This window comes from Balaenoptera borealis (genome assembly GCF_965194805.1).
Source record: "Balaenoptera borealis genome assembly, chromosome: 14".
Lineage (NCBI taxonomy): Eukaryota > Metazoa > Chordata > Mammalia > Artiodactyla > Balaenopteridae > Balaenoptera > Balaenoptera borealis.
Window position 1 is genome coordinate 202,687 of NC_138875.1, and position 21,335 is coordinate 224,021.

The window sequence follows — 21,335 nt, forward strand, 5'->3', positions numbered from 1 at the left end:
ACAGCTGATGAAACATAAAACTTTTTCCTTCCTGTGGCAGTGACAACACCTACTATTATTCGGCACCTACTGTGTGCAGCGGGCCAGGGGCTTCGTAAGCGCCCCTCACAAGCACATGGACACACCCACCACGTGCTCACCAACACTGGGATCCTTACTTCCTAATCTGATGACTGATGTGGTGAGACAGCATCTGGGTGCCTTCTGGAAATGGGGAAGAGGTGTGTGACGGATGTGAATGGTGGGTGACGTGGGGACCAGATGACGCCTAGAGGATTCTCAGCTCGACCTCCGGTGATGCTGTCATTAGTTGACGCAGCCCTAACTTCTGTTCCCTGATTCCTGTGTAAATGATTTCCTTCCTCGGATTGTATGCAGTTACTGCTACTGAGAAAGTCCAAACATGTCGAGTGTCTTTACAAGCAGAATCCCCAACTGGGGCCTAGTTAAGACAACTGGAAATGACAGCTCAGGAATCAGACACCCAAACAATGAAGGAAGCCAAACCAATCTCCTAAAATTTACATTTAAATTTAATCTGCAGTCAGGATCACCAGGCTCTTGGTCAAGACCGCTCACACCTGATGTTCCAGCAGAACCGAGCTCTGTGTCTCTGAATAACGAGCTGACGGCAGCGGGTGAGCATCGGGCACTACCCCAGACTGCGGAGGGGCTCTCACTGAGAGGCTGACATGAGCTCTGCCCTGCTCTGCCTGGGGCCGGGGGTTCAAGTCCGAGCCTCCGCCACCCCTGGAAGCTGGAGCTGGGGAGGTTAAGGCAGGACGCCCCTGCCACCCCGTGAGAAAACACAGGCAACGCTTTGAGGGCAACACGCAGCCACACCCTTCAAATACTGCAGCACCTCCTCTCGCCTAAGCCCGACCCGGACGACACCCACTCGGGCCTTCCCCGAGTGTTTCCGAGACATTCCGTAGTGTGCGCATCGGGGGACATCCTGACCCCAGGATGACACTTCTGCCCCAGCCTCACGGGACAACAGAGGGGGCAGGAAGTCTACCGTCCGCTCAGAAACGAGCCCCGGCACCTCCACAAAGCCGGCCCTGGGTGTGCCAGAGCTGGGCGCCTGGAAGGACTCAGAGGTCCTGCCCCTGTGGTCCAGGACGACGGGACTTGGGCTCAGAGCACAGCACTCTCTAGACCGGGCGTTTTAACTCCAAGTTGCCCAAGCCTCAAGGCCCGGCCGTCAGAGAGGTTCCGTGAGAAGGCCCGCTGGCCCGGCAGCCTTGCCGAGTTCTCGAAATTGGCTGGAATTTGGAGCCTCTGCTGGCAGCGCAGTGGGCGGCCTGACGGGGCAGCCGCGCCAGGGCCTCACTCCCGGCGAACCTGCCCTGGGCGGGTGCAGGGGGACCGAGGGCCTGCAGTTTCAGCGACCAACGGGGTCGCGGTGCCCAAGACCACCACCCAGCGGGCGCCCCACGGCCCAGCTGCCGCCGTCCCTCCCCCCCACCCCGGTTCCGTCCCAGCCGCCCCGGCCCCGCGCTCACCCTCTCCTCCTCGGCGCGGATGTCGGGCATGGTGCTGAGGCAGAGGCCGACCGCCGTGACGGCCACGAAGGCCACGGACACGCAGGCGAAGAGCTTGCCGGCCGGGCCCGAGCGCGGGTCGTCCAGCACGTCGCGCAGGCGCCGCCGGCCGCGCGCCAGCCGCCCGCCGCCGGGCCCAGGGGCGCAGGCCGGGCTGCCGGGGCCCCCGCGCTCCGCCGGGCCCGCGCGCGCCTCGGCGGCCTCCTCCTCGCGGCGGCGCAGGCGGCGCAGGCAGCAGCGCTCCAGGCGCGCCTCGTCGATGCCCCAGTAGGCCAGCTCGTCGCGGAAGGCCAGGGCGCACGCGCCGCGCAGCAGCCGCAGCTTCCCGGCGCGCAGCAGCGCCACGATGGCGCGGAAGGCGCACGGGCTGCGGTCGAAGAAGAACTCGTCGCGGCTCACGTCGTAGTCGTCGCACACGCGCAGCAGCTCGTCGTGGCCGCGGCAGGCGCGGAGGCGCTCGAGGCGCGCGAGGGGACAGCGGGCCAGCGCGGCCCAGGCCAGGCGCACCCTGCAGCCGCCCACGTTGATGATGACGTGCCGGGCGCGGGCCCCGCCAACGCCGCCGCCGCCGCCGCCGCCGCCGCCGCTGCCGCCAACCGGGGGCTCGGGGCCCGGGGGCTCCGCGGGCCCGGGGAGCAGGGCCATGGCCCCGTGCGCCGCCCCAGGGTCCGGAGGCTGGGCCTGCGAAGGAAGGGAGCGCGCGTTAGGCCGCAGATTGGCCGGCAGCTCGGGGACACCCCCGCCCACGCACGACCTTGGGGCTTGGGGAGCGAACCAAACCAAGGGCTCCGTCGGCCCGGCCGCTCGGTTCCTCTCTCCTGCATCCCTGACGCCTGCAGGTGGTCCCAGGCGCCCGCCCCTCAGCTTTCCAGCAGGCCCCGCTTACGAGGGACCCGCTTTAATTTCTTGCCTGGAGACTGGGGACACGGCCAACGCGGGGCAGCACGAGGGAGGAGGGCAGGCCGCCCTGGAGATGCTGCTTCAGGAGATGATGGCAAGGCCAGACCTGGGGGGTTTCCGGCTGGTTAACAAGTGGGGGCCAGGGGAGGGGGCTGCTAGGGATGTATTGATCCTTAAGAAGCGTCAGCCAAACTGCCAGAACAGCCTGTGGACGCTGTTTGGATTCGGATTAGAGGGAACCAACTATAAAAAGACATCTAAGAGTAAATAAGAAAATCCCAGCACTATCTATGATTTTAAAGCCTTTTTAAAGGCATGAGACTAGTACTGCACTCGTGAAAAACAGGGGGTTTCGGCCCCTTAGAGGCCCGCGGTGAGGTATTCACGTGAAATGAGGTCTGGACCTTCATTAAGCAAATCTTTCTCAAGTGGTGTGCAGACAAAACACTTCACCTGCTGCTGGAGCCCGGTGATGAGAACACTGGGGCCATTATATTTTCTCTCTGCTTTTACGTACATTTACAAATGTCCCTAATAAAAACGGGTTCGTTTTGCTTTCTAAAAGCTTCCAGATAATTCTGCTGCACAGCTGGGTTTGGGAGGCACTGATGTAGAGAAACTCACGATGCTTCGGTTGCCTTGATTCTCTAAACCAGAGGTTCTTTATTTGTCGTCCATGGGAATTCTTCAGGGATCTATGAGCCTTCTAGAATTAGATGCAAACTTGTGTGTGTACACACTTTTCTAATAGAGGATCCTCAGATTCTCAAAGGGATCTGTGGCCCCAAAGCTTAATGAAGCTCACAGCTTCAAACATATAAGGGAGGGAAATATCTTTGTAGTGTGGGAATTGCTAGCCCGGATCCCCTTTAAAATATTTTGAACATGGGTCACCCACACTAGTTGGTGGGCATGTGCACTTTGGCATTCGTTGTCGGATGCCTTCTTAAGAATGCTTGGGCAAAGGTAAGATTCCAGGTGAGTTTCTTATATGAATGATTACTTGTTTTATTCTTTGACCAGGGTTCAAGAAACTCAGTCTCGTCATAGCTTGTGCATAGACCAGCAACCAAAATTCCTAAATGTGTTGGTTTACTCAGCACTTGTTAAAAGGACATGTCACAAAACATGTTACTGAGACAAAATCATTTTTGTCCTGAATGTGGACATTTCAAGTTTTGTGGCGTGTTTACCCACAATTGCATCTGACATTCCTTCCTCTGCCCAGTGCTGGATCACCCCTTAACGTTTATGCATCTGTTTGGAAACAGGGTCCCTGACTCAGGAACCACATCAAGAAGGGTCCACAGGTAACACTGATCGCTCTGTCCTTTGCAGAGGCTCCTGTGGGTTCTTTTCCACACCGCTGGAGGGCGGTTCTGTTCCTCCTCCAAATCCCGCTCAGGCTGGCCCCCCTTGACTTGTTAACACAGTGGGGTCAGCACTTTGGCACCAGGCACTTCTCTGCACTGTGGCAACAGTGACAGAGCAGAGAAAACAGGCAAATACCAATCCGGGGACATAAACTCCAAAGGTCCCATTTACCAGGGAGTGTATCTTAGACATCGGCTAAGCAGTAATCTGGAGGGGAGGGGCACGGTTCCAGTTTTGTTCTCAAGGTGTAGACTGAGGGCCAACAGCACCAAAATTATCAAGGGAACCTGCAAAAAAAAAAGTATATTCCTGGCTCTACACTTAAAATTCTGAGTGACTGGATAACTGCATAGTAAGGACCCCCAAATATCCCCCCATTAAAGCAATGAGAAAACCGGTAAAAACCATCAGAATCAACTTTTTTTTGGAACTCTGGACACTAACCAAAGGGTAGCAGCAGCCAGGGGGACACTTGAGTAGAAACAGCTGAATCTTGGTAACTACAGTGAGCTCTTAGCATTTTAACCTGCTTCCCAGCTCAGCGTTCGCCTTGAAGGTGACAGCCCGCGTTCCTGGTACCACGACTGCTACTGGGAGAGGAGTGGACCCGACTCAGGAGGAACCATAACTATTTGGACCCTTCTGGTGTCTCCCCCGAAAGACCCGTCAGAAGGCTTGCCTGTACCTCCCCTAACTCGGGACTCTCCCAGGGCTAAAGTGGCCACCCGGGCAGTTTGTGGAAATCACTTACATGAAAATGTTTGCTGAGGCAATGGATGAACATTATTGTTGGGGCAAAAAATAGACTAAGCAGAAAGCTTGGGAGAAGAGGCTGGGGAATGAGATGCTTTGGAAATGCTCCAACAAACTGCTCGAAATCTAGAATGCTGCTCACGTGCCTGGGGCCATGTGCATGCTCAGGAAAGACCTGGGAAGGCCCTACACTCTCCCCCCGCCCCGACCCCAGCTGACCTGCAGCTCTGCACAAGCAGGAGGTGAAGCGGGAGGCGAGGGACAGGCCTGCTGGGTGTTGAGGGTGCCCTGACACACAGAGCCCATCTGCAAAGACTGGTTTGTTTTTGTTTTTGTTCCAGGCATTTGAGAATCTCTGTCCAGTCACTTGCTGACCATTAAGCTAATGGGACAGAGATATCAGTGGCCACACAAGACAAAAACATACAGACTTTGCCTAATTCGTCCAGAAAAGTCACTCAGGCAAACAACAGCAATTACAACAAACCCTGGGGAGGGGAAGAATCTGATTAGAAGAACACAGGAGTAAATCTTCATGGCCTTGGAGTAGGCAATGGTTTCTGAAATACAACAGAAGCATAAGCAACAAAAGAAAAATACATAAACTGGACTTTGTCATACTTAAACTCTTTTGTGCATTAAAGGACATTATCAAGAGAATGAAATGATAGCTCATGGGATGAGAAAAAATTTAGAAATCATATATCTGATAAGGGTCTAGTGTCCAGAATATATAAAGAGCTCCTACAACTCAAAAACAAAAAGACAAACCCAATTAAAACGTGGGCAAAGGATTTGAAGGACTTCTCCAAAAAAGATACAAAAATGGCTAATAGACACTTGAAAAGATGCTCAGTGTGATCGGTCATCAGGAAAATGCTAATCAAAACGACTTGGTACCACTTTACGTCCATTAGCTTGGTTGCGACCAAACAAATGGAAAAAGGAGTGTCAGCGAGGGTGTGGAGAAGTCAGGACCCCCGTACGCTGCTGGTGGGAATGTGAAATAGTGCAGCTGCTGTGGAGAAAGTTGGGCAGTTCCTCAAAAAGTTAAACATAGACTTACCATGGGATCCAGCAATGTTACTCCAAGAGAAATGAAAGCCTAGGTTCACGCAAAAACGTGTACGTGAATATTCACAGCAGCATTATTTACAATAGCCAAAACGTGGGAACAACCCAACTGCCCATCAGCTGACCAATGGATAAGCAAATGTGCTCCATCTACATACTGGGACACAATCAACCACAAAAAGGAATGAAGTGCTGACACAGGACACAGCACGGATGGACGTTGAAAACATGGTGTAAGTGGAAGAGGCCGGACAGAAAGGAAGTGTCCAGAGCAGGCAAATCTGCAGAGACAGAAGGTAGGTTAGTGGTTGCCAGGGGCTGCGGGCTGGGGGGTGGGGGAGTGACCGATTAATGGTTACAGGGTTTCTTTTTGTGGTCATGAGGCTGCTCTGGCATTAGGTAGTGGTGAGGGTTAAAATACTAAAAACACTGAATTGTACACATTAAAATGGACATTATTGTTTCAATTAAAAAAAAATTGACATCCGGTTCCGTGCATGTCAATGAGCAGGTGTAGTGCACTAAAGCCCGAGAACCACTGCTTCAACTGCCAAAATCCAGACCTTTCACTGTTGTTAAGGATTTGATGCTGTAACCACTGCCGGGCAAACCTACCACCAGGGCGACTCACGAAGCGTAAAGCGGGCGGCACCCAAGCGGTGTTCAGCATGCAGCCCGGATGCCCACTGACCCTGAGATTTGGGAGGGGGAGAAAACCGAATAGAAGGGGTCGCGGGGAGAGAGCCAGCGTGCCTGCCCAGTCACTGCAGGATTCGAGGGCGAAGGCGCTCAGGGCTCAGCTGGGTTGCTGATGCCTCGGGGTCGGCGTTTCATGCAGCAAATGTCGGTAACATCTGCTGGTGCTGGACACGCGATGCTGGAGCTCATGGCGGGGGGAGCGGGGGGAGTCGGGGGCGCGAGGACGACCGGCGCTTCCAACACCGTGAGGCTGGCTCTGCGCACAGGAGAGGCTGCCCGAGGGCTTTGCAGGCTCGCTGGCCCGGCAGGAGGTTGGGGAAATCTGAGGAGGTCATGCTGAGGAGGAAGATCCTACTTTCCTCAAACGCAGTCAGTTGTTTAGGCGGCGGAAACTTGTTGCAGAGATCACCCAAGCTGCTGCTTCTCATCGAGGACCCAGGGACAGCGGCTCGGAGTTCCACATCAAGGATGCGAGCGGCTCACGGCCGACCTCCTTCCCAGGCAGCTCGGAGGGGGACTCAGCATCTGCCCAGGAGGCAGGCGGGGGTCCTCAGGGGGGGCACCCCACTCTCTGGAGCTGCGCGAGGCCACCGGAGAGGATGGAGCCTCCAGGGCAGGCTCACGAGTTTCTGGGCTGAGGCCGAGGTGTGCCCGAGGGAAAGTGCCCCGTGACCTCACGTCCTTTTCCCGTAACTGTCAGAACCAGAGCTGACGGCAGCTTCCGCCTGGAATACCGTGAGGGGCAGAGACAAGGGTGGAGCGGGAAAGCCCACCTTGCCTGCGCTAGGCTGGGGTCATCCACGTCTTCCTGTCCCCGTGGAGCCACGTGACGAATCTGTAGCACAGGTTAATCAGCTCCTTTTGTAGCCACATCAAATGTGTGCTCCGAATTCTTTGTAGGTAGGGATGCCTTATCATTAAAATAACTGGGTAATCAGCCAGATCCTACAACTTTCCTGTAAAGGGTTTTCTTCCCCGGAATATACATTTACAAATATAAACATAACTTATATGTTACTAAGTGTTTTTAAGTCAGGTTCTCTCTTAAGAGACTGACATTCACTGCTGAGAGCCCTGAAGTGTGTCCCTATCCGCTGTGTGGGGCATAAGAGGCATTCAAGTGCCATGGATTTTAAGAAAAAGACTGACAGCTCAATAGAAAAAATGGGCAAATTGTCACAGAGTTTACAGTAAAGGGAAAACACAGACTTTAAATATATGAAAAGATGCTCCAGTTCATTTCTTTTTTTTTTTAAATTTATTAATTTATTTGGCTGCCTCGGGTGTTAGTTGCGGCACGCAGGATCTTTCGTTGTGGCAAGAGGGCTTTGTTGTGGTGCACGGGCTCGCTAGTTGTGGCGCGCGGGTTTTCTCTCTCTCTAGTTGTGGCATGTGGGTTTTCTCTCTCTCTAGTTGTGGCGCACGGGTTTTCTCTCTCTGTGGTTGAGGAGCGTAGGCTCAGTAGTTGCGGTGCGTGGGCTTAGTTGCTCCACGGCATGTGGGATCTTAGTTCCCGACCAGGGATCGAACCCGCGTCCCCTGCATTAGAAGACGGATTCTTAAACCCTGGACCACCAGGGAAGTCCCTCCAGTTCATTTCTAATAGCAAAAATAAACATCTCAAATTACCACGTTGTAAGGTGGGAAGGTTTGATGACACACTTTATTGCCAAGGATGTGGGGTCTCTTGGACGTGTTCATTTCTGATAGATAGTAAACTGGTAAATCATCATGACAGGAAGTGGAGGGTTTGAACTAATCCTACAGGAAGCACTGATGTTTGTCCCTACACCCTAGTGAAAGGGTAAACTAGAAAAAAATCTGCCTATGGGATAGGAGGATTACAAGATTTCTCTGCCTGGCTCTACAAGAATATGTGTCGAAAAGTCTACCTGCACAATGGATTTGAGGTTGAAACTTTTTGTCTCTGAAACTCAAAGCTAAGAAATTATCTCCCGTGAAAGGTGGTCCCAGGTTGGCAACATGCTGGAGACACACATAATCAACTGGGGTGACTCTGCCCCCGGGACACCTGGCAAGGCCCGGGACATTTTTGGTTGTCGTGACTGGGTGTGACTGGCATTGGTGGGAAGGAGCCAGGGGTGCCATGAAACCCTACAGCGCACGTGCAGGACACCCCAGAACAAGGGCAGACCCAGCCCAATGCCATCAGCGCCCCTGGTCTAGAGGGACCACTCGCCACTCGAGCCTCATAGCTTCCCACTGATGAAGCCTCAACTGAGATGAATTCACAAACCGAAATTATAAAGTACACAGGGCCCAATCCCAGCAGAGCAAACACCAGCAGACACGGGAATAACGGGATCAGGCTCCGGGGAACCTGAGATGGTAGGGTTACCAAAAATCTTTACAGACATCAGAGAAGGAATTAAAACTCCAGAGGAAGAAAGACATTATCACAAAGTCCAGGAGGAGCTGAATAAGAAAGACAGTTTCCAGAGGCGAACGGATGAGACTGAAAGTAGAGTCTGTCAGGTTAGGGTCAGGGTGAGGTCAGGTTGGGGTGAGGGTGAGGTCAGGCTGAGGTCAAGTTGGGTCAGGCTGAGGTCAAGTTGGGTCAGGCTGAGGTCAGGTTGGGTCAGGCTGGGTCAGGCTGAGATCAAGTTGGGTCAGGTTAAGGTCAGGTTGGGTCAGGTTGAGGTCAGATTGGGTCAGCTTGAGGTCAGGTTGAGGTCAGCTTGGGTCAGGTTAGGTCAGCTTGAGGTCAGGTTGGGTCAGGTTGGGTCAGGTTGAGGTCAGGTTGAGGTCAGGTTGGGTCAGTTTGAGGTCAGTTTGGGTCAGGTGGAGGCATTCTCTCCCAGGAACCCTCCAAAAGGGGTCAATGGAAGACAGACATCACAGAGAAGGACACATAAAGCAAGCAAAGGAGAAAGGAAAATGATCAATTCTGTTTACTAGGAATCCCAGAAGAAGAGGTGAAAATAAACCAAGTGATGAAAATGTGGTGAAGATGGAAGACATCCAGCTGCAAAGACTCAGTGACCAACAGGACGAGGAGATTCCACACCTGGTGCTTTACAGGGAGACCTGGGGGCTTTAGTCCTCAAAAGGAATGTGTGCTGTGGGACTTGGCTTCGTAGCTACTCTGGGGAAAGACGCCACCGTGTCCGGCACAGCCTCCCTCCCGCTCCCTCAGCTCAAAGCCCCGTGACACTGTAAGTGGGGCTGGACACACTCAGCGGTCACCGCAGAAAGGGCCAGGGGCCTGGTCCGCTGCCTCCAAGGCAGCCGTGGCCAGAGGAGAGGGAGGCGCCTGTCCATCACGCTGAGCGCCCAGCGGGTCCTGCCCCGGCTGGCACCCCCGCACCCCGTCCCTGGGTCCCTGGAGCTGCGGGCAGCAGGGGGGCCGCTTAGGGATGCGTCTCCTGGGGGGCCTGCAAGGAAGCGCGGCAGAGGGGCGTGTGGGAATGAAAATGAAAAGGGGGAACCACACATGATTAGGAAGGGGTTCTCAAATACCAGAAGGTCAACCCACAGTGGAGGAAATATTTATTCTGTAGCTGAATTTACCAATTTAGGCTTAAAAACATGAACTGAAACAGACTAAAACCTCTTTAGCAGAGATAAAGTTTTGGGTGTCACCAAGTGAAGTTTTCTCCAGGAGAGATTTCTTTCCTTGTACAAAACAAACAGCTTCTTACTTGGAGAAGGTGACCTTTAAAATGAGACCCCTGGCTGTACCTGGGACGAGGGATCCATGCTGTTGGGCACCCCGCACCCCCCTGTGGCCCCCACGTCCCCGGCCTGTGCACACGCTGGTGGACTCCCAGCTGTCAGCACCTGTCCCTTTGCTGGACTCCCTCTGCCTGCCTGCCCAGTACAGGCCACAGATGCTTGAGCCTTCGTGCTCCCCGGGGGGGCAGGGGGTGGGGCGTGGGGGTGGTGGGTGGGACGTGGGGGTGGGGTGGGGGTGGGGGTGGGGGTGGGGTGGAGGTGGGGCGTGGGGTGGGGCGTGGGGGTGGGGAGGGGGGGACCAGGCACCCCGAGGGCACAGGAGGCCCACAGATGCTTGAGCCTTCGTGCTCCCCGGGGGGGTGGGGGGTGGGGCGTGGGGGTGGGGTGGGGGTAGGGGGTGGGGCGTGGGGGTGGTGGGTGGGACGTGGGGGTGGGGTAGGGGTGGGGCGGGGTAGGGGGTGGGGCGTGGGGGTGGTGGGTGGGACGTGGGGGTGGGGTGGGGCGTGGGGTGGTGGGTGGGGCGTGGGGGTGGGGTAGGGGGTGGGGCATGGGAGTGGGGCGTGGGGTGCGGTGGGGATAGGGGGTGGGGGGTGGGTGTGGGGCGGGGGTGGGGGTAGGGTGTGGGGCATGGGGTGGGGCGTGGGGGTGGGGAGGGGGGACCAGGCACCCCGAGGGCACAGGAGGCCCACAGATGCATCCAAAAGGTGGGCGTTTCATCTCAGCTTAAAAGCCGGTGGCTTTAGGATCTAAAACATTATTTCACACCGTAAATGTTGCCAGATAGTTAATCCAGTGATTAAAGGCTTTGCTAAACTGTTCCCTGCCTCAGTTCTGGTTCGGAATCTTCACAAGTTCAGCTCACACGCCACCTCCTCCCTCACCTCTTCTCACCGTCAGCCGCCCGGTGGTTTGCGGGAAAAGGGGGCCGTGACCCGGCCCTTCCACAAAGACCATTCCAGCCTCTCGGCTGGTCTCTCCTTCCAGGTACCTGCTTTGCTTTACAGCTGAAACGCTTAACCTCTGAGCTGACACAGGTTCACGAGAACGAATACATAAAACAGGCCATGTGACAGTATGGAAAAAGTGATCTAAATAAGAAACGCTTTTCTCCAACCAACCAACTAGCAGATGACTGCGGCTGAGCTAGTTTAAAATAAAAATGCATCTAACTTCCTGACAATAAAGAGAGCACAGGTTAACATTTGGTGAGCCACTGCATTTTTTGTTTTTCAATTCTTAGTGTCCTACCAAGGCAAACATCAGATGAATTAAGATAAAAATCATCTATGGGTTAAAAACAAAGATCCAAAGGCAAAGAACTAATTTTAAATAAAACATGATTCTTAGGAAATTTCAGCCTTAAAAATAAGTACTATTAGGATCATTCCTATAATTTCTTTGCAATTGTTAAACTCCAGTGTGTTCAACTATTTTGTTTTGAAATGCATTTATTTTCTATATGTCAAAGTTACACAAATTACAAAAGGCTTCTAAAGTGTATATATGAACAGAACTCAAAACTTGCTGATTAGATCGATCTAATTTTTAGCCATGTTGTTCACAGAAAGATTGATGATTATTTTTCAGTTATGATTTCATTTATGAGAACCACATATAATCTCCAAATCTGTAAGACACATAGACATTTGGTAACTAATAACTCTTATTCACAAAGCATGATGTATATATATACAGCAGAGCTGCATATAATGACCCCGAAGATTTTTTTTAAATTAAACTTTCAATTTTGAGCTTGTAGAGATCCTTTTACCCAATTTGCCCAGAGGTAGCATCTCGCAAAACCGCAGGGTGCAGACACCGACACAGTCCAGACACAGAGCATCCATCAACACCAGGGCTCCCCCAACCCACCTCCAGCCCTCCCAGCCCCACCCCCAAACCTAACCCGGCCACCGCTGGTCTGTTCTCTGTCCCTGTACTCCTGTCATCCCGAGAATGGTGTATAAAAGGACCCACACTGTTACGTAACCTTTGAGGACTGTCTCGTTTCACTCAGCATAATTCTCTAAAGATTCACCGGGTTGTTGCTGTATCAACAGTTCACTCCACGAGCTCTCCTGGTGTAGATGCTCACAGCTCTTTAACCACCCACGAGGTGAAGGACAGCTGGGTTACTTCTAGGATTTGGCTGTTATGAGCAAAGCTGCTATAAACATTTCCATAAAGGTTTTTTCCCCTCTCTGGGTTAAATAGCCAGTGGAGCAAAAGTTTTTACTTTTGATAAAGTCTAATTTACTTTTCTTTTTTTCCTCACTGTGCTTTTGGTATCAAGAATGATGTGCATGATCCAACATCCCAAAGATTTTCTACTGTTATTTTTCTAAAGTTAATAGTTTTACATTTTATGTTTAAGTCGGACTTAATTTGACTTATGTTTAAGTTTGACTTAATTTTTGTATAAGGTGTGGGACTTAGGTGCTCAGCAGGAAAATACGTCTACACCATCTTCCCAGAAGTGGAAGCCCCCAAAGATTTTGAAAGCAAGCTATAAAATGTTCGCTAATCTTGTGACTTATAATAGAGTCATTTTAAAGAAATTCTGCCGGCTCTGGAAACAAGTTACAATAAAATAAAACCAATGTAATTTTTCCTCTAAAAATTTTACCAAATTTACTTAAATGATATGTATTGAGCATCTAGTGTGTCTTCATGTTCTAGCTGCTCAGTATCTTACAAATTTTTTGGAAGCTGTGTCTAAATATAAATCTGTAAACAGATGTTTTAGGTGTCCGTTGACTCTGATATCTAAACAAATATTTTTTCTAAAATTATTCTTAGAATAGTAGTCACTGAAAGTGGCTCTGGTCTCCCCAGGCTGACTCAGAATTTTAATAGCAATCTTCACCTACATTCCACCCAGTTCTGAGGGAACATCCGGCCTTGGTTCCAGCAGCCTGTGACACCTGCCACCCACCTTGTACCGGTACCCGGTGGCAGTAATGTGCCAGTTCTCACGCAAATCCCTCTGTTCAACCTCTGCCTTTTGGGGATTTGAAATCAATAAGCCTAGACTGCGTTAATTTACCTCTAAGTGTTTATTAAGCTCAGATAGTTCTACTGAATAAATAGGAAAGAAATATCCGATCTGCTCAGAGCGTGGACATGAACATGCCCAGCATAGCTTGTAGGTTCGTACAGCTAAACGCTTTCTCTTTCTACTGCAATCGCACTTCACCACCTGGGACCACTTCTTCCCAAGGAAGAACCGTTTCTCACCAGAAGCGGCTCATTTCTGATGGGAGCAGGCCAGGTCCAATGTGAGATCAGACACCGTGTGCCAGAAAGCAAAGCAGAGCTCCAGTGTGAAAGGGCATGTGTCAAATGTCGAGGGTGGCACAGAAGGGCTCTGTCAGGCAGACTTTGAAAGTCTAAATGCATAGTGACTGGACTTAAAACACGAGTGAGTAAAGCCCTCGAGTCTATGGTACATACAGTCTACACAGTGACAAAGAGAGGAAGAAAGAGAAAAAACACTCACCGTCGGAAAACAAGACATCCGCACGGTGCTGGCTACCAGGTCATCGAGAGGGGGGCGGGCTTCACGACAGGTGCGAACCATGTTCACCCCTAATCCCGTAGCCGAACTTGGCGCCAAGGGTCTGGGCTGTGGTGAAGGTGCAGCGGTCAGAGTCTCCAGCAGCCGTCCGGCTCTGCCCTGGGCAAGGACGAGCTCCAGCAGGTGTCCAGACCCAAGTCCCTGCGTCCGGAGGATACGGGAAGAGGGAGAGACAACTGGCCTGGGGTCTTCAGAGTCAATGACCAGGGAAAATAAAAGGTGGGAGGGATGTTCTAGAATGTGGGGTAAAAGAGATCAAGAGACATAACCAAATGAAGTGCATAAACCTTGATTAGATTTTATCCAAAAAACCTACAAAACACAGTTTTGGGACAACTGGGAAAATCTGAATTTGGACCTGATATATTAATTATTGTTAACTTTCTTAGGTGTTACCGTGGAATTTGGTTACAGAAGAGAATGACCTTATTTTTAGTAGATGCATGCTTAACTATTCAGGGATAATTGTCTTGGTTTCTGTAAACTACTTCCAAATGGTTCCTACATTTCATATATATATGGACACACACACATATATATACACACATTTCATATATATATATATATACTTCCACACAGATGGCTAGGTTTTCACTGTGCTACTCTTTCAACTTCTTTGTATGTTTGAAATTTTTCACTTAAAAAGAGCTAGGAAAGGGGCTTCCCTGGTGGCGCAGTGGTTGAGAATCCGCCTGCCAATGCAGCAGACACGGGTTCGAGCCCTGGTCCGGGAAGATCCCACATGCCGTGGAGCAACTAAGCCCGTGCGCCACAACTACTGAGCCCACGAGCCACAACGACTGCGCCCGCGTGCCTAGAGCCCGTGCTCCGCAACAAGAGAAGCCACCGCAAAGAAGAGTAGCCCCCGCTCGCCGTAACCAGAGAAAGCCCATGTGCAGCAACGAAGACCCAACGCAACCAAAAATAAAATAAAATAAATAAATTTAAAAAAAGAGCTAGGAAAAAGCAGCCCCCTGCCAAAACCAACAAAACGTAATTCTAATGACATTACTTTTCTCCTCACAAAGCAGGATGCAGAACAACATACGCCTCCACTTTTATTTATGGAAACATTAATAACGATTATGCTGTGTCAGCTAGGCTGGGCCACGGCGTGCCCAGATATTTGGTCAAACACTTTTCTGGGCGTTTCTGCCGAGGCGTTTTTGAATGAGATTAACATCTAATCTGTAGAGTAAAGCAGACTGCCCTCCCTGACGTGGGTGTCTTACACCTTATGTCTTAGCATGAAGGTGTTTAAAGATAAAAACCCTGCTGTGTAGCCAAGCCCGCTGCCTCGTGGCCCTGCAAGGTCCCCACTCCCCCCTCCACTGACGCCCGACGCCGGGTCCCTGCTTCTGCTGCTCGAGGCGTTTCTGAGCTGGCAGCTTACGTCGGCTGTGGGTCACCCCACCTTCCTTTCCCTTCCTGGCGTCTGCCAACTGCGCTAGGACAGAGCCCGCACACCCTCCGACACAGAGGCCCCGGTCAAGGACTCAGCTTTGCTTGTGTGGATCTGCCTTTGTGCTATTTCAGTCAGAACCATCACTCAGAACCGACCACGCTGGTCTTGGCCACATGGGCCAAATGACTCTTTCACACATATTGACTTGTCCTTTATTCATTCACTTTTACAGCACACTTTGACCTACTCCCAATGGCTCCTGCCCTTCCGTGGGGAGCTCTGCGAAAGTCTGTTTCTTTTAAAATACCGTGGCCACAGATTTGGGTTTTGTTCTATAAACTCGTCGTTACTAATTTCTCACTTTGCAAACATCACTCACACCGTGGGTGTCGAAAGAAAAACAATTAGAATCAGAAGGGAAATTCCCAAGGACCGTCACAGTCACATCCAACTGCAGCAGGAGAGATTTAGGTTACGTGGTGAGAGAGCCTCAATTCATTCTAAGCTTGAGAAACACTGAGAAAAGTTATACAACATCCTTCCCGGCCAGTTTTTAAGGGAAATCGGGCCTCTGCCTGCCCCACCGACGGGGAGGTGCCAGCTGGCAGGAGAGCAGGTGAGGCGGAACGGTCCCAGCTCTCGCAGGGCCGGCACGTGCTGCGATGAGGGGACAAGCCAAGACGGTATTTCTTTGAAAACAACACATGTAAATGTGTGAACGCCTGGTAAGCCTGCCAGGTGCTGCACACAGCGAGGTTCCCGCACGTAGGCAGGAAAACCCGGGACGGAGCCAGAAGCCAGGTGCCCGGGTCAGTTACTTAAAAGTTACTTAAAATCTCTCAGGGTGTCAGGGTCCGGTCGGTGAATCAAGGGATTGGATGAGATGATCCCTAGGCCTCTTCCAGACTCAAAGTCCATAAATACCAGATAAGGGTGGAAAAGATGGAAAGCCTGGCCTCTTGGAAAAAAGCAAAAGAGAGCGGGAAGATGGAGGAGGAGAGTAGCAGCAAAGCCTGAAGAAGAGAGAGACCTGGGCAGGCGGGGGACACCTGGGGGCAGGTAGACACAGTTCCACCCGGGGGTTAGCACCCTCGACCACCAGCTCAACTTTCAGTCCGGGTCCTGGGACGAAATGATGTTTCCTCTGTGACCTCTATGTCCTGGGGTGAGGCAGCCCCGAGGAGAATGAGGTCGGCTGGAGCCTGGGGCACCCAGGGGACAAGGATGGGAGGGGACAGTGGACACAGGCTCTCTGGGGGCCCCGAGTTCTTCATTTTGCCACCACCCCACTCTTCTCTACTCAGAGCTCCTCATGGCCATCTCTCTTTGTCTTTGTCTCTGTCTTTCTCTCTTTTTCTCTGTCTCTGTCTTTCTCTCTTTGTCTTTCTCGCTTTGTCTCTGTCTTTCTCTCTTTGTCTCTGTCTCTGTCTCTGTCTTTCTCTCTCTGTCTCTGTCTCTCTCCTTCCTCCCCAGCACAGCCTCAGGCTCTGGGGAGCTGTCCGGTGGGGACAGGCGTCCGAGTGGCCAGTCCATCCCACTGGTTCTTTCCCCAAAGCTCTATTCTCCTCCCTCTTGTGCATTAACCCCTGAGGAAATCGCTGTTTTCAGGTGTCCACATGTTGAGACTCTTTAGGCGATGGTTTTAATTCGATGAGCCCATTCTCCCCAGGGGCGTCTGGGCCACACGCAGGACCCTCTTACCGTTGGCTGGTTTCCCCGCGTCAGGGCTCATCCCAGGACGCCCTCTTCCAGAGCTGCTGTCTCCCAGGCCGTCTGCGGGTGCTTCTCCAACCCCTGAAACGACAGGTCGGCCCTCCTTTAGGGCGCCGTGTCTGGACCTTGGTTGGTCATGGACTTCTTACAGAATCCAGGAAACACAGTTCACTGCCTCATAAAGTACACGGTCGGTCTGGGTTTCTGAGGACCCTCTGAAATCTGCCGTGGTCACAGGGCCCCACAGTACCAGGGGGAATGTTTATGTTTATTCCAATTACCCACTTAATGACATCGTGATGGTTATTGTACTTTTCCCCAATCAATGTTCTCACTCGTGTCTCCAACGTGTGCACATGCTCTGAGTGCAGGGCTTTGACGAGACAAATGGAAACATAATAGCTTCTCAGAACTTGTTCCTTTCTTATCTCCTCTCGGTCTCCCATCAGCGACCTAGACAGACACTCGGCTATCGCTCTATAAATGTAAGAACTGTCACCTCCAGGCTCAAACGCAAAGCCCCTGACCACGTCTTCCCTGTTTCAGGGAGAGGATTCTTTCTGGAGGCCAGTGTGTGGCCTGCGTCCTCATCCCGCCTCGCCTCCCCAATTACTCCCTCTTCCAAGCCCCCCGTGGGCTCTTTCTAATCAGCAGAAGAACAATTCACAGAGGGACACCCCTGCCTCCAGCGCTAGGACGGCCCCCCAGCACAGCCGCTTCTGGCCCTCCCTGCTGGGCCAGAGTCCCCACCGCGCGCACCTGCCCCCCCCCACAGAGCACTCGGGGGGTAGCAGCGCGTCCCTCTGGGACCCTCCCCTCTCTGGGCCCACCCGGGGCTCCCCTGCTCGCTCCGCTGCCCCTGCGGGCCCGACGTCCTCCTGGACGACTGTGAGCTGCGCGCTTGCACATTGTAAGTGACTGTCCCCGAGTCGAGCAGCCGCTGGGGCAGAAGCCCAGGCGTCACCAGGGCTCAGGCCACCTGCCCACCACTCTCGGCCGCCCGGAGCCCAGCTGACCCGTGTGTGCACTGTAGCACGTGCCCGTGAGCCAGGCCTCTGGGCTCGCTCAGGCCCTGGGCTTTGCTGCGTGATTCACAGGACGAACAGCCATTTCAGAGGCGGCCTGGGCCTCACCCTCAGCAGGGTCAGGGCCTCTGGTCCTCAGCGCGGCCCTCCTCGTGGATTTCAGCGCGTCTGCCTGTGCCCATGAGCGAACGGGCTGGAGGAAGCATCTGTGTGCCAGCATAAGCGTAACTGCTGAGTCTGCTTCAGTGTACAGGTTACGAGGATTATAGTCAGTACATCTGTATGCAGATGTCTGTTACATCCATCTTTTCTCTGAAATAGCTATTGGCATAGGTGCTTTTGCTTCTGGAGCCCAGAGGAGAGGGGCTTCCCCCCAGCCTCGGGGCTGCGGCACCAGCCGGGGGGAGGGAGTCGCCCCGTCCCTTATGCGTGGTTTCCTGGTCTCCAGGCTGTGATTTGGAGGAAACATGGCCCCGAGGGAGGGGCTCACACTGGCATTCTGTCTCTCTGCAGCGTTTCCCAGATCCATCCTGAGTATCCATCGGGGACGGGGGATGCACCCTCAGTGTGTCAAGGGCCCCCAGGGCTGGGGCCCCCAGTGGGTTTGTTCCCCCCCCTATCAATTTCTAAACCCACATAATAAAAGCTCTTGAATGGTCTAAAATAGACCGTGAAGTTTGCGAGCCGCTGTCCTGAGCTAGCGAGCCCCCTGGCCCTGCCCCGCTGGTGGGGGCCTGAGCTCTCGCTGGGCCCCGGGGGGCTTCCCGAGCTAAGAGGCTGAGCCTGCGGTCCAGCCTGGCCCTGGACACCGAGCCCAGAGCAGCTGTTTGTACAGGACGGAGCTACTGAAACTGCAGCGAACGGAAAGATGATGGTTTGAACTTCGCGTGGGTCACAGCCACTCCCCGCTACCGCCGTCTGCCCATCACACAGGGGGTCGGGGGGGGCGTCCCTGTGTGGGCCAATATCCCTGGCACCTGAGAGGAGCGGCTGCAGCTTGAGGGCACAGGGCTGGCTCAGACCAGCCCCCACACCCTCCAACTCCAGCTCCGGGGCCCCTGGACTCTCTGGGGCCTTAAGTGAGGGTCCCCAGGCTGGTCCCCAGAAGGAGGCCCAAGGCCTCCACCGCATCCCCATAAAAGACCAGAGGCCCCCAGTGTTCCCAGGAAGAGCAGGCGGCCTCCTCACAGGCTCCAAACATCAGATCTCAGCTCCCTGAGCAGGAAGTGTGCAAAGCAATGTTTCTAGATAATTGAATTTTTACTTTTTAGTCAGGACAATTCTTAATTGGTAATTCCTTTTTCAAATCAATTTTATTAAACAAGTAATTAATCACTCCCACACCTTCTGCAGCAGAACGTGAGGCACGTAACCGGACCTCCGTGTGAGCCCCTGCGAGGCTGCGGGGCACCGCTGTGCTGCCACCTTCCCCAGGGAGTCCGGACAGCCGTGGCCTCCTGTGCACCCCGAACCCCTCAGGGAAGGAGCAGCGCACCTCAGGAGAGGGGGCGCTGCCTACTCCCCGCAGAAATAAGTCTTCAGTCCAAGTCTGAAGCGACTGCCTCTCTGTGAGGACCTCACGCACCGGAAATTCCCTCTCCAGTTCGGCCGCGGTGTTTCTGCAAAATATCAGAAACAGCCCGACTAACTGCCCACACAGAGGAGAGTGACCGAGTAACTACCGCGGCCCACGCAGTGGGGGACCAGCAGCGGCAAAGAGAACGCGGAAGATGTCTGCAGCCGGGCCTGACGCCTTCCGGGACGCGTGTCCAAAGGCACAGCTGCAGATGCGCCGTCTGGTGAGACAGAGGCACGTAACGCGCACAGGGCCCGCCTGTGCAGGAGACATTTAGGACGCGTGAGCAGAAACCACAGGGCCTGGGCCCCGGCTGGGCGGGGGGGGGGGGGGGACAGGGCGGAGGCCTCCCCTGAGCTCCCAGGGCCACGCGCTCCACGCTCCCTTTGCCACCAACGAGCAACAGCCAGGTGGGAGGGAAAACAGCAAGAGCCTCACAGTAGGGGTGGGAGGAGGACAAGACCCCGCCTGAGAAGCCGTGGGAAACAGCACTGATGACTGCCAGGCGACAGACAGAAGAGCTGGGCCTGAAAGGCTGTGTGGAGTAGGTAAGCTCTCAGGCTGAGAACATCCTTCTGAAGTGTCAGCAACTCGATAGGCAAAGAAAAACTGGAACTTGCAGACTCAGGAGATGAAGGAGAAACACAACCCAGATGGGGGGAGGGATCCGAGGGTCCTGGAGCCCAAGTGAGAACGGGCGACACCGGAACGGGCTTCAGCGCGGTCACCGTGCAGGACCAGTGTTGATTCCCTGGTTTCACTGTGTTTGTGCAGAAGATCTTAACATGAGGGGAAGCTCGGTGGGGATACAGGAAAACTCTGTGCTAATTTTTCAGCTTTTCTGGAAGCTTAAAATAGTTCAAATAAGAAGTTTTTTTAAAATCTAACTTTTTCTGTTTAAACCCTGAGGCACTGGAATGAAAAGCACCTTGAGTCTGAACTTGATGAGTTTCACTTAAGCCTTCACAACCCCTCCCCAGATATCAGTGCTGGGATTTTCTCAAAGGCAAAACCTCCGGACACTCAGCCCACTTCTAGTGTGGCCTATCAAACCCTAACAACACCTTCTGCAGAAATCAAAAACCACCCTAAAATTCACATGAAACACCAGAGACTCGGAACAGCCAATCTTACAAAAGAAGAGCAAAGTTGGAGATCTCACACTCCAATTTCAGAACGTACCACAAAACTGCAGTAACTGAGAGTGTGGTCCTGGCACATGGACATAATCAAGAACCCAAAACAAAGCCTCACAATCACAGTCAGTTGATTTAGACATGGGCGCCAGGTCCACTCAACGTGGAGAGGACAGTCTTGTTAACAAATGGTGTTGGGAACACTGGACAGTCACGTGCAAAAGGATGAACTCGAACCCCTACCTTACACCACATGTAACACTTCACTCAAAATGGGTCAGTGATCTAAGTTTAAGAGCTAAAACTATAAAAATTAAATAAGAATGGGGTCAAATCTTCACGATCGTAAATCTGGCAATGCTTAAATATGACACAAAAAACATACACAACAAAATCTAAAAATAGGTCAATTGGACTTGATTAAAATTAGACTTTGGTGCATTGAAAGACTCTATCAGCAGAGTGAAAAGACAACCCACAGAACAGGAGAAAATATCTAAAAAATCACATACCTCATCAGGGTTTAATATCGAGAATATATAAAGAGTTCCTACAACTAAACAACAAAAAGAGAAACAACCCAGTTTTAAAATGGGCAAAGCACTTGAATAGACATTTCTCCAAAGAAGGCAAACAGCCAAAAAGCACATGAAAAGATGCCACACAACCTTAGTCCCTGGGAAAATGCAAACCAAACCCACAGTGAGACTCTATGGGGATGACTTTAGTCAGACAGACAGACAGTGGCAAGCACTGACTGGAATGTGGAGAAACTGGACACCCACACAGCGTTGGTGGGAATGTAAAATGGTGCAGCCTCGGTGGAAAACAGTTTGATGGTTTCTCAAAAAAGTAAACACAGA

General features: G+C 52.6%; 1 protein-coding gene across 8 annotated transcripts in view; it reads right to left on the bottom strand.

Moving 5' to 3' along the window:
• Nucleotides 1–21,335, bottom strand: part of KCNG2 (potassium voltage-gated channel modifier subfamily G member 2) — a 66,915-nt gene that overhangs the window by 24,595 nt on the left and 20,985 nt on the right. For 2 of the 8 annotated variants that reach the window (XM_082355644.1, XM_082355643.1), the window contains exons 2-4: nucleotides 16,724–16,816; nucleotides 13,540–13,850; nucleotides 1,506–2,225 (exon numbers count right to left, since the gene is read on the bottom strand). In XM_082355644.1, the coding sequence (XP_082211770.1) occupies nucleotides 1,506–2,225; nucleotides 13,540–13,850; nucleotides 16,724–16,754 (1,062 nt within the window). In that variant the 5' untranslated portion in view covers nucleotides 16,755–16,816. Of the gene's footprint in view, nucleotides 1–1,505; nucleotides 2,226–3,989; nucleotides 4,106–13,539; nucleotides 13,851–16,723; nucleotides 16,817–21,335 lie in introns of those variants that run through there. The other 6 variants (XM_082355645.1, XM_082355649.1, XM_082355646.1 and 3 more) reach the window with 6 other exon arrangements.